This window comes from Piliocolobus tephrosceles, chromosome 19, assembly GCF_002776525.5.
Source record: "Piliocolobus tephrosceles isolate RC106 chromosome 19, ASM277652v3, whole genome shotgun sequence".
NCBI classification, from domain to species: domain Eukaryota; kingdom Metazoa; phylum Chordata; class Mammalia; order Primates; family Cercopithecidae; genus Piliocolobus; species Piliocolobus tephrosceles.
Window position 1 is genome coordinate 1,623,952 of NC_045452.1, and position 16,118 is coordinate 1,640,069.

The 16,118-nt window shown below is 44.5% G+C and overlaps 2 protein-coding genes and 1 pseudogene across 3 annotated transcripts in view; 2 read left to right on the top strand and 1 right to left on the bottom strand.

Moving 5' to 3' along the window:
• Nucleotides 1–16,118, bottom strand: part of MICAL3 (microtubule associated monooxygenase, calponin and LIM domain containing 3) — a 1,031,057-nt gene that overhangs the window by 587,557 nt on the left and 427,382 nt on the right. The window lies entirely within an intron of this gene.
• LOC111526405 (cat eye syndrome critical region protein 2) overlaps nucleotides 1–16,118 on the top strand; it is a 193,565-nt gene that overhangs the window by 141,119 nt on the left and 36,328 nt on the right. For both annotated transcript variants that reach the window (XM_023192096.2, XM_023192097.2), the window contains 3 exons: nucleotides 434–483; nucleotides 2,177–2,346; nucleotides 9,326–9,409. In XM_023192096.2, the coding sequence (XP_023047864.1) occupies nucleotides 434–483; nucleotides 2,177–2,346; nucleotides 9,326–9,409 (304 nt within the window). The remainder of the gene's footprint in view (nucleotides 1–433; nucleotides 484–2,176; nucleotides 2,347–9,325; nucleotides 9,410–16,118) is intronic.
• Nucleotides 13,117–14,917, top strand: LOC111526413 (annotated as a pseudogene).

Sequence of the window (16,118 nt, forward strand, 5' to 3'; positions counted from 1 at the left end):
AAATGCAAAAATTAACTGGGCCTGGTGATGGGTGCCTATAGTCCCAGCTACTCAGCAGGCTGAGGCAAGAGAATCATTTGAACCTGGGAGGCGGAGGTTGCAGTGAGCTGAGATCACGCCATTACACTCCAGCCTGGGTGACAGGGCAAGACTCCCTCTCAAAAACGTAAAAGTAAAAAATGAAAGTTACTGTTTTCTTATACATGCTGTTGCCATAACATAGGGTAGCTGTATGTCAGTACTTCCCTTCTAGACCAACATGCCTACATCCTAGTGTTCATTTATTCAGCACTCTACCTCCAAGCCTTGTTCCCTTAACACACACATACACTCTCTTTGTGTTAAATTAATTGGGTCTAGCATCCTGGGGTGGCACAGAACAATTTTGGACCTGTCTTTGTTTTAATTGACACCTCTTTTTCCTGTGTTTCAGTGAAAAGCAGGAAGACAACTCCTTGGCATGTGAGCCACAGACAAGACATGGTAATGTTCTTTAGTGGTGTTGAGAAAGAATTAAGTAAATATGATTCATTTATGCTAGAGTGTTGACTCTTTTTCTAGAGTCATACAAAGTAAAGATGATTGCAATATCCTTTGACCTCCCCTCCGTACCCTTCTTCAGTTCTCTTCCTCACACCTTATCCTGTGCCCAGCTCATCATCTGACTGAGGATTAAGATCAAAACTCGGTCTTTGGCCGGGCGCGGTGGCTCAAGCCTGTAATCCCAGCACTTTGGGAGGCCGAGACGGGCGGATCACGAGGTCAGGAGATCGAGACCATCCTGGCTAACACGGTGAAACCCCGTCTCTACTAAAAAATACAAAAAAAAAAATCTAGCCGGGCGAGGTGGCGGGCGCCTGTAGTCCCGGCTACTCCGGAGGCTGAGGCAGGAGAATGGTGTAAACCCGGGAGGTGGAGCTTGCAGTGAGCTGAGATCTGGCCACTGCACTCCAGCCCCGGCAACAGAGCGAGACTCCGTCTCAAAAAAAAAAAAGAAACCTCGGTCTTTTCACTAGTGTTCTGTTTACTAGGGATAGTGTAATAGACTCCTCAACATTGGAGTGAATCACCAGCTTCGCAGAGAGGTCTTTTTAATGTCAGCGCTTCCTGACACAGTGGTTTCCTTAAGGGTTTGTGGCATACTGGTTTCCTGCCTAGATTTTAATTTTGTCATCCAAATAGCATAAAAATGGGAGGCACGTACCAGTTTGCACAGTGTAGTTGAGGCAAGGTAGACTCTGCAAAGACTCAAACTCAAAACCATTTCTGTCAACATATTTAATCATTTCTAGGCTGTGAATATCTATCTTGTTAAAATCACAGTAGTTATATTTCTATTACCTTTAGACACTACTTTTTTTCTTGTTAGTTGTTAGCAGTGACTTTAACAAGAAAACCAGAAGTATACGTTGTCAACTTTAAAATTAAAAAGAGGCCATTGCGGTGGCTCATGCCTGTAATCCCAGCTCTTTGGAAGGTCAAGGCGGGCTGATCACCTGAGGTCAGGAGTTCAAGACCAGCTTGGCCAACATTGTGAAACCCCGTCTCTACTAAAAATGCAAAAATTGGCTGGGCATGGTGGCAGGCACCTGTAATCCCAACTACTCGGGAGGCTGAGGCAGGAGAATCACTTGAATCTGGGAGGCGGAGGCGGAGGCTGCAGTAAGCTGAGATGGTGCCCCTGCACTCCAGCCTGGGCGACAGAGCAGAATTGTCTCTAAATAAATAAATAAGTGAAATTTAAAAGTGGGCCAGGTGCAGTGGCTCACACCTGTAATCCCAGCACTTTGGGAGGTCAAAGCAGACCTCCTTGAGCTCGGGAATTAATGACAGCCAGGGCAACGTGGCAAAACCCTGTCTTTACTAAAAATGCAAAAGATTAGCTGGGTGTGCTGGTACACACCTGTAGTCCCAGGTACTTGGGGGTTGCTGAGATGGGAAGATGGCTTGAGCCCAGGAGGCAGAGGTTACAGTGAGCTGAGATGGTGCCACTGCACTCCAGCCTGGGCAATAGAGCCAGATCCTGTCTCAAAAAAATAAATAAATAAATAAATAATAGGTCTCTTTTTTGACTCCCTTATTTTAGTCATGTCCCAGGGTAGAAACAAAATTGAGACAAAATAAGGAAAGGTCCTCATAGGATCTCCTGTAGTTAATCCATTCCTTTATTTTCTAGGGTCCCAAGGGCCGGGCCAAGGTACTTGGTGGCTCCTGTGCCAAACGGAAGAAGAATGGAGACAGGTCACTGAGAGTTTTCGTGAGAGGACCTCCGTTCGAGAACGGCAGCTCTACAAGCTCCTCAGTGAGGACTTCCTGCCTGAGATCTGCAACATGATCGCCCAGAAGGTGCGCCACACTCTCTGCTCGGTCCTTCTGTGTGTTAGGCCTGATGCTGCATTGTTTAAGGATTATTCATGAGACCTTCCCCATACTTCCCACTGTCCTGGAAATAGTGCAGGCTTCCGTCCTGTCTGAACTCCAGTGTAAGAATGGGACCCCATGCCACCCCCTCTCCTTCACTGTGGGTCCTATCATGTTCTCCTTCCCCCAGGAAGTCCTCAGTGTCTACCACCCACCAATAGTGACGGTGGCTTTTCACAGTCTGGAACCAGCTTTCGAACATCTTATGGGTTTGTCTTTGTCCTTGTAGCTCCATTGCCAGCCCTTTGCCTGGCTCCACCTGATTGTGTCCTCTTCACCAAATTCAGGGCAAGCTATAGTCTCAAACCATATGCCCCTACTTCATGACATTTCAGACATCCTTCCTCCTCTTTTTCCTTTTTTTTCCCCCAGGCTGGAGTGCAGTAGCGCAATCTCCGTTTACTGCAGCTTCTGCCTTCCAGGTTCAAGCGATTCTCCTGCCTCAGCCTCCTGAGTAACTGGGATTATAGGCGCACACCACCACACCCAGCTAATTTTTGTGTTTTTAGTAGAGACGGGTTTCACCGTTTTGACCAGGCTGGTCTAGAACTCCTGACCTCAGGTGATCCACTGCCTCAGCCTCCCAAGGTGCTGGGATTACAGATGTGAGCCACCGCACCCAGCCTTTTTTTTTTTTTTTTTTTTTTCACGGACACTCTCGCTCCCTTTGGCACTTAGGGTGGAGTGCAGCCTCGACTTCCCAGGCTCATGTGATCCTCTCATCTCAGCCTCCCAAGTAGCTGAGGAAACAGGCTCGTGCCTTCACACCCAACTAATTATTTTTTATTTTTTGTAGAGACAAGGTCTTGCTCTGCTGCCTAGGCTTGTCTCAAACTCCTGGCCTCAATCTGTCCTCCTATCTTGGCTTCCCAAAGTGCTGGAATTACAGGCATGAGCCACTGTGCCCAGCTTTTCTTGTTTTAAGACAGGGTCTTGCTCTGTGTCCCAAGCTGGAGTACAGTGGTGCAATCATAGCTCACTGTAGCCTCAACCTCCCAGGCCGACGTGATCCTCTCGAGTAGCTGGGACTGCAGGCACATGCCACCACGCCTGGCTAATCTTTTAATTTTATCTATACATAGGGTTTCCCTATGTTGCCTGGGCTGGTCTTAAACTCCTGGGCTGAAGTACTCTTCCTGCCTCAGCCTCCCAACATGCTGGGATTACAGGTGTGAGCCACCACACCTGGCCCCCCTCTACTTCCTTACCCATTTGAATACTACTCTCTCAAAAGCCTTACTTAAATGTCACTGTGTCCATGAACTGTCCTTGTTTCCCCCAGCCTTTAGGACTTCTGTCTCTTAACATGTTTCTTTATGCTTATTTTATATCTTTGTGAGTTCAAGCTTCTTCAGCTCAGGGACTGTGTCTTACTCATCTTTTTAACACCCACAATACCTAATGTCATTTCTTTTCTTGTTTTTTGGGTTTTTTTTTTTTTTTTTTTTTTTTTTGTCAGAGACTCACTCTGTCACTCACGCTGGAGTGCAGTGACACAATCTTGGCTCACCGCAGCTTCCACCTCCTGGGTTCAAGCAATTCTCATGCCTCAGCCTCCCAAGTAGCTGGGACTATAGGCGTGTGCCACCATGCCCGGCTAATGCTTTTATATTTAGTAGAGACGCGGTTTCGCCCTGTTGGCCAGGCTGTTCTTGACTCTTGGCCTCCCAAGTGCTGTGATTACAGGCGTGAGCCACTGCGTTTAGCCTGTCTTGCCTTTTCTATGATGGTTGGTCGATAATTATTTAGTTTGTTTATTTCTTATCAGTAATAATATTTCTGATTATTAATACATGTTAATAGAGGACCAGAAATATTTGGCCACTTGCCAGTGAAATACGAAGAGAAAGTATTTATAAATCGTCACTGCAGTACCTACAGGGAGGCAAACATGTCAAATGTATTATTTAATTTATCGTGGATCTGGTGATGTGTTTAACCCTTAAGCAGGTTGATGCTTTAGGGAAAGTCCTAGAAATTACCTTTCTCTAATAACGGGAACTTACAAACAGTGCTTCAAGACTTCCGCGGTCGCCGGGCGCGGTGGCTCAAGCCTGTAATCCCAGCACTTTGGGAGGCGGAGACGGGCGGATCACAAGGTCAGGAGATGGAGACCATCCTGGCTAACACGGTGAAACACCGTCTCTACTAAAAATACAAAAAACTAGCCGGGCGAGGTGGCGGGCACCTGTAGTCCCAGCTACTCTGGAGGCTGAGGCAGGAGAATGGCGTCAACCCGGGAGGCGGAGCTTGCAGTGAGCTGAGATCCGGCCACTGCACTCCAGCCCAGGCGACACAGCAAGACTCCGTCTCAAAAAAAAAAAGACTTCCGCGGTCCTGGGTGATCCAGAAAACCTCCGTTTCACCATCAGTATACTTAAGTTCATGTACGACAGTTGGATTCTGTTTTTGTGATCAGCAATTCACTGCAACAATTTTTCTAGGAATGAAAATATATAATCTAATTTTCTTAAAGTAACAATGATGTAGAGAGATACTTTTATGACTTTACGTGACCTTGCATATGACTCTGCTGATATCATCAGTCATGGCACATTAAATTATCTACAAATATACCCGATCACCTTAAGCCTTCTTTTATCATTTCTGCTTTTTTACTGCAATATTCAGCCTAACGTTTTGGGGGATACAAGAATTACGGGGAAAAAAAGCTTAAAGCATAAAACTGATTATTTTGATTGAAAATTTCAAGCATTGATTCTTTTCAAAAGAAGAAAAATTAAAATAAGGTAACCCTTAAATAGGGTAATCTTTAAATACAATTTTCAAGAACCATGGAATTGCAAACCAGAAAGAAATAATGGATTTGTTATTTTCAAAGAAATAGATAGTGCTTTTAAGTTCGAAAACATCAATGAAGTCCTATTAACCAGAAGAATAGTATATTAAGAAAAATCTAAATTGGGAAGTAGAAAATCTTAGCAGACCAGTAATTAGGGAAGAAGTGTTTTCATAGAAGGATTGATTTTTTCACAGGTAAAGTTTTCTAAACCTTCAAGGAAAAAATAACTTCTAAACATTTCCAAAATGAAAGAAATAACTGGAAGCTACTCTGTTTATTCTGATACAGATATCTTTGAACACCAGACCTGATAAAATTAAACATACTCTCCTCATTCCATAGGATGTACAATAATGCCCCAAGTAACCACGTTTTGGTCAATGACAAACCACGTTTACCACCGTGGTCCCATAAGGTTATAATTAAGCTGAAAATTTCCTATCATCATAGCCATTATAACATTATAGCACAATTCCATTTCTTTTTATAAATTGAGTGCAGCCTAAGTGCATTGTGTTTACGAGGTCTACAGTAGTGTCCTGTAATGTCCTGACCTTCACATTTACGCCACTCGGTCACGAACTCAGCAGAGCAACTGCCAGTCCTGCAAGCTCCATTCATGATAAGTGCCCTGTCTCGGTGTGCCAGTTCTTAAATCTTTTACACTGTATTTTTACCGTACCTTTTCTGTTTACGTATGTTTAGATACACAAATATTTTACCATTGTGTGTCTGGGATTGTATGTAGTAGGCTACACCACCTAGGAGCAATAGGCTATATATCTTGTAGTCTGGGTGTGTAGTAGGCTGCTGTACCTTCTAGGGTTGTGTGTAGTAGGCTACACCACCTAGGAGCAATAGGCTACACCCCATAACCTAGGTGTGTAGCGCACTACACCATCTAGGGTTGTAGTAGGCTGTACCGTCTAGGACCAACTGTATCCCATAGCGTAGGTGTGTAGTAGGCTACGCCATCTAGTCCCTGAATTCTATATTGTTGAAAACTTAACAAAATCACCTAAGAATGTGGTTTCTCAAAATGTATCTTCATTGTTAAGTATAACACATGACTGTGTGTCAGACTGTTAATACTGACAAGTAGAAGCTATCTTATTACCAAAAGAGTAATGTTTGAGACTGTCTTACTGGTAATACTGTCTTGGAGTCTTATCTGGTGTAACACAATAAAGAATAGTAAGATGCAACATTTAAAAATGTTGACCTGGGGCCAGGGGTGTGGTGGCTCATGCTTGTAATCGCAGCACTTTGGGATGCGGAGGCGGGCAGGTCACCTGAGGTCTAGAGTTCAAGACCAGCCTGGGCAACATGGCAAAACCCCATCTCTACTAAAAATACAAAAATTAGCCAGGCATGGTGGCGGGTGCCTGTAATTCCAGCCGCTCAGGAAGCTGAGACAGGAGAATCACTTGAACTCAGGAGGTTGCAGTGACACAAGATCACACTACTGCACTCCGGCCTGGGCGACAGAGTGAGACTGCGTCTCAAAAAAAAAAAAAAAGAAAAAAAGAAAGGAAAAGAAAATACAATGTATAAATGGAGGCACAATAAATGAGGCAGTGGAAGAGGGGTCAACGTGGTATGTGGAAGAGACAGGAGCTTTTCTTTCAAACCTACTTGAATTATGCCACTTCCCGTCCTGTCCCTTGGATAAGTTTCTTGATAACTTTGTATTTCAACTTCTTTCTTTTGTTTTCCCTTTTTTTTTTTTTTTTTTTTTTTTAACAAAGACAGGGTCCTACTCTGTTACCCAGGCTGGAGTGCAGTAGCGTGATCATAGCTCATTGTAACCTAGAATTCCTGGGCTCAAATGATCCTCCTCCCTCAGCCTCCTGACCACCTGGGACTCCAGGCAGCCACCACCGCGTCCGGTTAATTTTTTAATTTTCTGTTGAAGTGGGATCCATTTCAGTTTTCTTATTAGTAAAGTGAAATACTATCACTTGACGGAAGTTTTTGTGGAAATTAAACAAAGAACCCATGTCAATGTACAGAGCATTGTATTTGGCAATCAAAATACACTACTCGGTCCTCTCCCATTGTTTATGGTAATGGGTAATTGATGAGAAACCTTGATTGAAAACTAAACCCACATTTTATAGCAAAATAAAGGCAATAAGAGCGTCAGAAGATTTGATACATCTTTGAGGAGGTATTATATGATCGTCCTCTAAACTTTGAAATAATAATCAGAAGGTAAGTCCTACTGCAATGACCATATAAAAGTTTACTTAAACCTTTTTTTTTTTTTTTTTTTAAATAAAAGGGGATGTAGATACTGGTAGAGCTTGTTGCTCGTGTTACAGAATATACAGCTTTATAAACTTTAATTTCTCAACAAATAAATTGACTTAGGGTATAGATGGTTTACAGAAGGTGATGGGAAAGTACATAGGGAAACGTTCAGCTTCTGTATCCAGAATGGTGTTTTTCTCATTCGTAGCTTCTATCTGATACGGCAGGGTTGAAGTGAAGGTGGCGTTGGCATTTTTGCTACTCTCATGGTACACTGGCATAATCCCTTTGGAAGACAGTTCCCTGATAAGTTTTTCTTGTACTTAAAGTTGAAGAGATCTTGTTAGAGTCTCGAGGCTTATAAAATAATGGCCATCTCAGTGCTTTGGGAGTCCAAGATGGTACGATTGTCTGAGGCCAGTAGTTTGAGGCTGCAGTGAGTTATGATTGCCCCACTGCACTCCATCCTCTGAAACACAACAAGAACCTTTAAGGGAAAAAAAAGAGCTTATAGGCACATTTCAGGAAACTGCTGGGGTAGGTTTTTTGGGACAGGTACTTAAAGAAGGTCACAACTGCCTTGGATAATTGGGCTTGCATTTGCATTGGGCACTAGTCATTCTCTTTCTTTTTCTTTTTCTTTTGAGATGGAGTCTCACTCTGTTGCCCAGGCTGGAATGCAGTGGTATAATCTTGGCTCGCTGCAACCTCCGCCTCCCAGGTTCAAGCAATTCTCCTGTCTCAGCCTCCTGAGTACCTGGGACTACAGGCACATGCCACCACGCCTGGCTAATTTTTTTTTGTATTATTTAGTAGAGATGGGGTTTTACCATGTTGGTCAGGATGGTCTCGAGCTCCTGACTTCGTGATCCACCCCGCTCAGCCTCCCAAAGTGCTGGGATTACAGGCGTGAGCCACCGCACCCAGCCCAAAGCAGAAAAAGCTTTCTAAAGTTGCTGACTCATTAAATGTACCCCCATGGCTTTGCGGTATGTTTAAGTTGTATAAACCACCCCTTCTTGTCATTTTCCATCCTATAATTCCTTACCTAATGGATTAAGTGGTGCCAGAAGTACCCCTGGAGAATGCAGATTTTTGATGCAGAAGCCACAGAAGTTGTATTATCTTAAGGGAAGGCCTTTGCTTGTCACCTTTTAATAGGTTACAGTTGGTGATGCCCTGAGGCTCATTCCTCACAAATTGCAAAACTTACATGTGCTAACAAACCTTGGCCTTCAAAAGTAGTAACCTACATACAAGAAGTTCTCCATGCTCTTTCTTTGAAATTTCCTACAAGTACTGCTTTCCAGCCTGGTGCATTTCCTTGAAACTCACCGCATTCTGCTTCCTGAGCCCTTTTCCCACCCCTGCTCTCTCCCTGGCTTCCCCTCCTGGGCAACTGCTCTCACTTCTCACTGCTGCCACTGTGCTGCCTTTGCCCAGCGGCCCACCTCCGGCTGCTCCTGATGCCCCCTCCCAGAGCCGCCCCTTCTGCTGAAGGCGATAACGCATGGCTTTCCCTTTGTAATTTGGGAAGATTTTTTTTTTTTTTTTTTTTTTACTGTTTAAACTGTTAAGGGAGGTTTTTTTTTGCCAGTGATGCATATTATACAAGACACTTGGTTGTCTCCAAGTTTTTGTTTTAATTTTTTCAAGAGAATAAACTGGCTTATGTCCCTACACAGCTGAGCAGTGGTTTTCCCTGATTGTCCTAAGGAAGACTTTGGCCCTAACCTGTGTGCCTCGTGGACCACTTTTTTACTGGCGGCAGCAGGAGCAGCATCAGTATCAGTAGTTGAGAACACCCTAATCTATCTTTTCCTTTCTCTTCTTCACTTCTAACTATAGGGAAAACGTCCACAGCGCACAAAGGCAGAGTTGCATCCTAGGTGGATGTCTGACCACCTGTCCATCAAACCCATCAAGCAAGAGGTGAGTGTGAGAGAGTAGTGAGGAGGAGCTTTCCTGATGAGAGAGACAGATCCTTTTCATGTACTTCCATTCTTGCCTTTTTATTTTCCTTCATTTTTTTCCTAAACCCCAAATGTTTATTTAGCATTCTTATGCTTAGGATGCATTTCTAGAAAGAGAAAGAATTAGAAGACATGAGGCCACACTCTGGTTCTGACAATCTCCTGGGGTAGTAGGCATGTCCACATTTAATGAGAATACATACTGCAATAGGTACATTTATGTAGGAGCAGTTCACAAATGCAAAGATGGGAGGATGTAGAGCTGGGCAATGAAAGGAGAGTTTGAGTAGGCAGAGCCGTACTCGACCTGAATCCTGAGTTGGCTGGGATTGACGGAGGGGGAGCAAAGAGGGTGGGAGATGTGGGGCAGAAGGCATCCCACACTACAGGAGTAGTAGAAACAAAAGCACAGAGACAGGAAATTATATAATGTGGCCAAAAAACAGTATATATTAGAGCCGTACATGGTAGCTCATGCCTGTAATCCAAGCACTTGAAGAGGCCAAGGCAGGTGGATTGCTTGTACTCACGAGTTCAAGACCAGCCTGGCCAACATAGTGAAACCTCATCTCTACTAAAAATACAAAAATTAGCTGGACGTGGTGGCACGCACCTGTAATCCCAGCTACTCGGGAGGCTGAGGCAGGAGAATTGCTTGAACCCGGGAGGCAGAGGTTGCAGTGAGCTGAGATCATACCACTGCACTCCATCTTGGGCAACAGAGTGAAACTCAAAAAAAAAAAAAAAAAAAGTGAGAGTCTGTGGCAAGTGTGTTGTTTTGTTTCTAATTGGAGACGTAGCATGGACCTGAAAAGTGTCCAGGAACAAGAGCATGGATCTGGCTGATCTGTGGTGAAATGAGGTTCTTAGATATCAAGGCCTTGCTGTGGAGTGTAGGCGGTCACATTTCTTCTAAGACACGAAGCAAGAGAGGACATGAATGGGAGGGCAGGGAAATGTCTAGGTCACATGAGGGAAAGGGCACCATGTGGGAGTTTGAGATACAATATTAGGTGAAGAAAGAATGTTTGGTGCAACCACTAATTACTAATAAAGGAGTTGTCCAAGCAGCATTCTGGAGCTGACTGTGCTTCCGCATTTTCATCTTGTGATGTAGCTCAGGAGTCTGAAGCAGGAGATATACTTGAGCCTAGGAGTTTGAGACCAGCCTGGGCAACATAGCAAGACCCCACCTCTGAAAAAAAAAAAGTAGTTAAATTACTTTATGACATCACACTGTAGGAAGGGTCAGCACTTTTTAACTGTTTGTCTCCTTTGGGCACTCTTTCGTCGAATATTTAAACAGTTCAGTGATCCTAGACAGTTTTGAGTTAAGGGACAGTAGTTTTACTCTGGACCATGTCTTTGAATTGTTACGTTACGGAGCCTTCCTTTTTCCTTTCAGTAACATTATCGTGGCTCTTAAATTTAAGTGATGATACGATGGTCTATTGCAGAGATCTTGTCAGTAACTAAACACACTCTTACCTTGAGCCCTGAAAAGGGAAAGCTAATTTATAAATTTGTATTTACTTCAGTGTATTTTGATTTCACCTCTGCCATTTTTTTTTTTTTTTTTTTTTTTTTTTGAGACAAGAGTCCCGCTCTGTGGCCCAGGCTGGAGTGCAGTGGCATGATCTCGGCTCACTGCAAGCTCCGCCTCCCGGGTCCACACCATTCTCCTGCCTCAGCCTCCTGAGTAGCTGGGACTACACGCCCGGCTGTGTTTTTGTATTTTTAGTAGAGACGGGGTTTCACCGTGTTAGCCAGGATGGTCTTGATCTCCTGACCTCGTGATCCGCCCGCCTTGGCCTCCCAAAGTGCTGGGATTGCAGGCGTGAGCCACCGCGCCGGCCAATCTCTGTCTCTTTTTAGCTCAGAGATGTGTCTTGCCCAATGTTTAATTACCCAGGAGTTGACACTTCTATTAATGACTGACCTCCCTTCTCCAGTATCCTCTTCCTCCTAGTAGTCACTAATTTCGGAACGGTCCCTGGTATTCAGCCATGTTCTCAAATGGTTTTCTAGCCTGGCCTTGTTGGGCTCTCTGCTGTCTTTATTACCTTGACAGTTAACACCTCCCTGAAAGCTCCCTTTTCTGTTGACCGTTCACTGCCCTGAGCATTCCTGGACCATAACTTCCTCTTCAGATTGCATAGCTGGCTGAATAGACTGCAAGGCCCTTCATTGCTCCCAGCAAAACTTCAGCATGAAACACTAAAATTTCTTCTTTTATTCTTGGCAGTGTTTGAGCTTTCTTTTGTTCTGCTCTTTAGTTTGAACAAAAAGAAACACGGTATTATAGAGACTGTAAAATAACTGTTGTGGTCCCTGGTATCCTGGAGAAACTCTTAATGGTGACATGACTTTTTGAGCACGGAGGCCGGGTTTCTGGCCTATATTGGTCACTCAGCAGTCCAAACTTACTGCCTGAAAAAAGACTTTTAGTTGTGACTTCCGGGGAAAATACCAGTGAGGGGAGACTGTCTCACTGAACTCCAGGATTCGGGATGCAGTGGTTACTTTTGTCCAGAGACTTTGGTCATTGCTGTTGCTAGGGCCATGTGTTGGGTGGCAGTCTCACATGTGCTGCTGACAGGAGCAAGGGTGCCAGCAAGTCTGATACCTGCCCTCAGAGAGGGAAGCGTTTAAGGGCACAGCATATTGGGCATTGCTAAAACCAGGGGTTCTGGTGAATTGTCCTTGACTGGATTTTAAAGTGTGTTTCTCATTAGCTTCTCATTAAAAACCCCCTTGATTCTAGCAGGCCTCTTATCTGTAAAGCATTCATACACCAGCTCCTATCCCATTTGCAACTGACCTCACCTTTTAAAGAAAAAAATTGCAGCATAAGACAGTATCACATTTTTTTAACTGTGCAGTGCCGAGACCAGCTGGGTCGGGGAGACCCTAGCCCAGTGGTGCTAGAGGAATTAAAGACACACACACAGAAATATAGAGGTGTGACGTGGGAGATCAGGGGTCTCACAGCCTTCAGAGCTGAGAGCCCCGAACAGAGATTTACCCACGCATTTATTAACAGCAAGCCAGTCATTAGCATTGTTTCTATAGATATTAAATTAACTGAAAGTATCCCTTTTGGGAAACAAAGGGATGGGCCGAATTGAAGGAATAGGTATGCAACAGGAGCATGTCCTTAAGGCACAGATCGCTCATGCTATTGTTTGTGGTTTAAGAAACCTTTAAGCAGTTTTCCACCCCGGGCGGGCCAGGTGTTCCCTGCCCTCATTCCGGTAAACCCACAGCCTTCCAGCGTGGGCGTCATGGCCATCAGGAACATGTCACAGTGCTGCAGAGATTTTGTTTATGACCAGTTTTGGGGCCAGTTTATGGCCAGATTCTGGGGGGGCCTGTTCCCAACAGTGCAGGTTTACTTTTGCTTCGTCGGTTGTCATTCATTTGGTTGTACTGGTTCTTTAATAGTTAAAACGCTACCGAAAGTGAGTCGTGTGTTTTAGTGGTGTTTCATCAAGACTTGCTTTACCTTGCATCGACCTAGGGCTGAAAATTAGCACGGGAATTTTAAACCAGACTAGTGGTGCATAACATAGAATTTTTTTTTTTTTTTTGGTCTCAGATGTGTGTAATGTCATTAAGGTAAAATTGTAATTGTTGAGAATTCACATCAGATGGGAAATTGCTAAAATGGTAACCCATGCTGCAAGGAAAAAGGCCCAGAGAAATGTGAGACAGGATCCAGCTAAAGCAGGAGGCGTTTGCAAGTGCAGGGCCGTGCTGGAGGAGGGGCAGATTCTGGAGAAAGTGGTCTGAGACAGGTGGAGCAATAACTAGAGGGGACAGATGGCATTGGCAAGCGCAGGAGCCACAGCTGGACGTGGCCGGTGCAGGCTCCCACCTGCCCACCGTGTCTATAGAAATTCTAATGTGGAGACTGCATGTCGAAAACTGTAAAAGACCTGGGAATCCCACAACTCAGGAATCATTACTATTTACATTTTTATGTATTTGCTTCAGGCTTTTCCTCTACGCATTTATTACAAAACGGATCATATTGAGCATTATTCTGTGACCCATATGCTCTTTTTTTTGAGATACTTTGTAATCAGTTTATTAAGTAGACAGTCATACATTTCAAGAATTGTTTAAATTCTGATACCCAGATTTAAGCATGTGAACATGTGATGAGATTTTAAAACATACAATAAAAGCTATTCATAATTTGCTGTACTACCAACCTTAAATTACAGTTACTTTGGGGCGTGAGTCAAATGGTTTAAACTGTGAGCCTGTTGGACATACCTAAGGAATACCTTCCTATATTACATGTGTACGTGACTTCTTCGTGTAAAGGTCTTTTCACTTGAATTTCTATGTTACCTGGCTCTGGAAGTCACTACTGAGGAGCTTATGGTTCAAAGAGAAGGAGAGGGACAGATAACCAGGATTGGTCAAAATATAGATACATATATGGACATACATACAGCAAATTCAGTCTGTGTGCATGGAGTGCCAAGGCCACAGGTAATCATCAGTCTTAAAGATAGACGTAAAAGCTGCAATGGAAGGAAGATAGTTGCAGAGAAGAAGATTCTAGAAGTCCCTATTGACAAAGGCATGAAAGATGGCCAGAAGATAACATTCTGTGGTGAAGGACACCAAGAACCAGAACTGGAGCCAGGAAACATTATCACTCGGGTAGAACAGAACGTCCATGCTGTTTTTACTCGACAGGGAGAAGACCTTTTCCGTGTACAGACATACAGCTGGCTGAAACACTGTGTGACTCGCAGATGCTAACACCTACTTTCGAAGACTGAACCATGGTCATGACCTCTCATCCAGGTCAGAATGTCAAGCACGGGGATATCAAGTGTGTGCTAAATGAAAGAATGTCAATTGACTGCACACCATATGCAAAGGGTCACCTAATCACGGAATTTATGTAAACGCTCCTCAGAGTGGCTCTCTCTCCTGATAAACTCTCTTTGCTAGAAAAACTTCTACCCGGTAGGAAGGAAGTAGAAGAAACTAATGGGATGATCAAAAAGAACTGGTGGGCTGGCCCGGCGCGGTGGCTCACGCCTGTAATCCCAGCACTTTGGGAGGCCGAGACGAGCGGATCACGAGGTCAGGAGATCGAGACCATCCTGGCTAACACGGTGAATTCCCGTCTCTACTAAAAAATACAAAAATTATCCGGGCGTGGTGGCGGGCACCTGTAGTCCCAGCTACATGGGAGGCTGAGGCAGGAGAATGGCGTGAACCCGGGAGGCGGAGCTTGCAGTGAGTGGAGATCACGCAACTGCACTCCAGCCTGGGTGACAGAGCGAGACTCTGCCTCAAAAAAAAAAAAAAAGAACTGGCGAGCTTTGAGGCAGATCAGCAAAGATGGCAGCATTACAACGGAGAAGCATATGAGGGCAGTGAACACCGTCTCCCAGAAGAGGTGGTCAGCGTCAAAGCCCTTAACTGGGCCAGTGAGTAACACTCACTGCTGGCATTTTATCTGCAACGGTGACTGAGTGAAGGCCTGTAACCATAATGTGCTCGCTGCTTCCTATTGTTTTAAATATTCAGCTAGAGAAGTGTTTTAAAGGTAAATGAAGAACAAACGTGATGATAAAAGCTCTGACATTGCCCTGTATGTATGATGACTTCGGTGTGCAAGATGCAATTTAATACCTGTAAAAACTAAGAAGCTCTCCTAGCATTTTAAGGCCAAGTCTTGTAACTGATTTCAGCTGTGTACGTGGAAAAGTCTAGGCTGAAAAGCAATGCTAGGTATACCTACTGGCTTCAGTGTATGAACCTTCACCGTTAACCTACGAAATTAAAACTGTATTTAACCGGCTATTAGAAAAAAGCCCAAACTAAATTTGTAGAGAAGTGTTGGTCCATATAGTTGTTTGTATTAACTGGGATTCATTGTGATGCCTCTGCATTTATTGTATGGCTTCAAGTGTTACTCGAAGATGGCATAATACATAACTTAACCTGTGGTATCAGTGATAGAAATCATACCTGTATTCGTCCGTTCTCACACTGCTATAAAGAACTACCTGAGACTGGGATTTATGAAGAAAAGAGGTTTAATTGACTCACAGTTCCACAGGCTGTATAGAAAGGATGACTGGGGAGCCTCAGGAAACTTAAAATCGTGGCAGAAGGCGAGGGGAAAGGAAGCACGTCTTAGCACAGCGGAGCAGGAGAGACGGAGACAGAAAGCGCGAGTGTGCATGTATGATGGGGGATGTGCCACACACTTTAATAAAAACAACCAGATCTTGGCCGGGCATGGTGGCTCACGCCTGTAATCCCAGCACTTTGGGAGACCAAGACGGGTGGATCACGAGGTCAGTAGTTCGAGACCAGCCTGGCCAAGATGGTGAAACCTCAGCTCTACTAAAAATACAAAAATGAGCCAGTCATGGTGGCGGGCGCCTGTAATCTCAGTTACTCAAGAGGCAGAGGTTGCAGTGAGCCGAGATCATGCCACTACACTCCAGCCTAGGCGACAGAGCGAAACTCCGTCTCAAAACAAAAAAGCAAAAAGCAGCCAGATCAGCTGCGCGCAGTGCCTCACGCCTGTAATCCCAGCACTTTGGGAGGCCGAGGCGGGCAGTTCACCTGAGGTCAGGAGTTCAAGACCGGCCTGACCAACATAGCGAAACCCCATCTCTATGAAA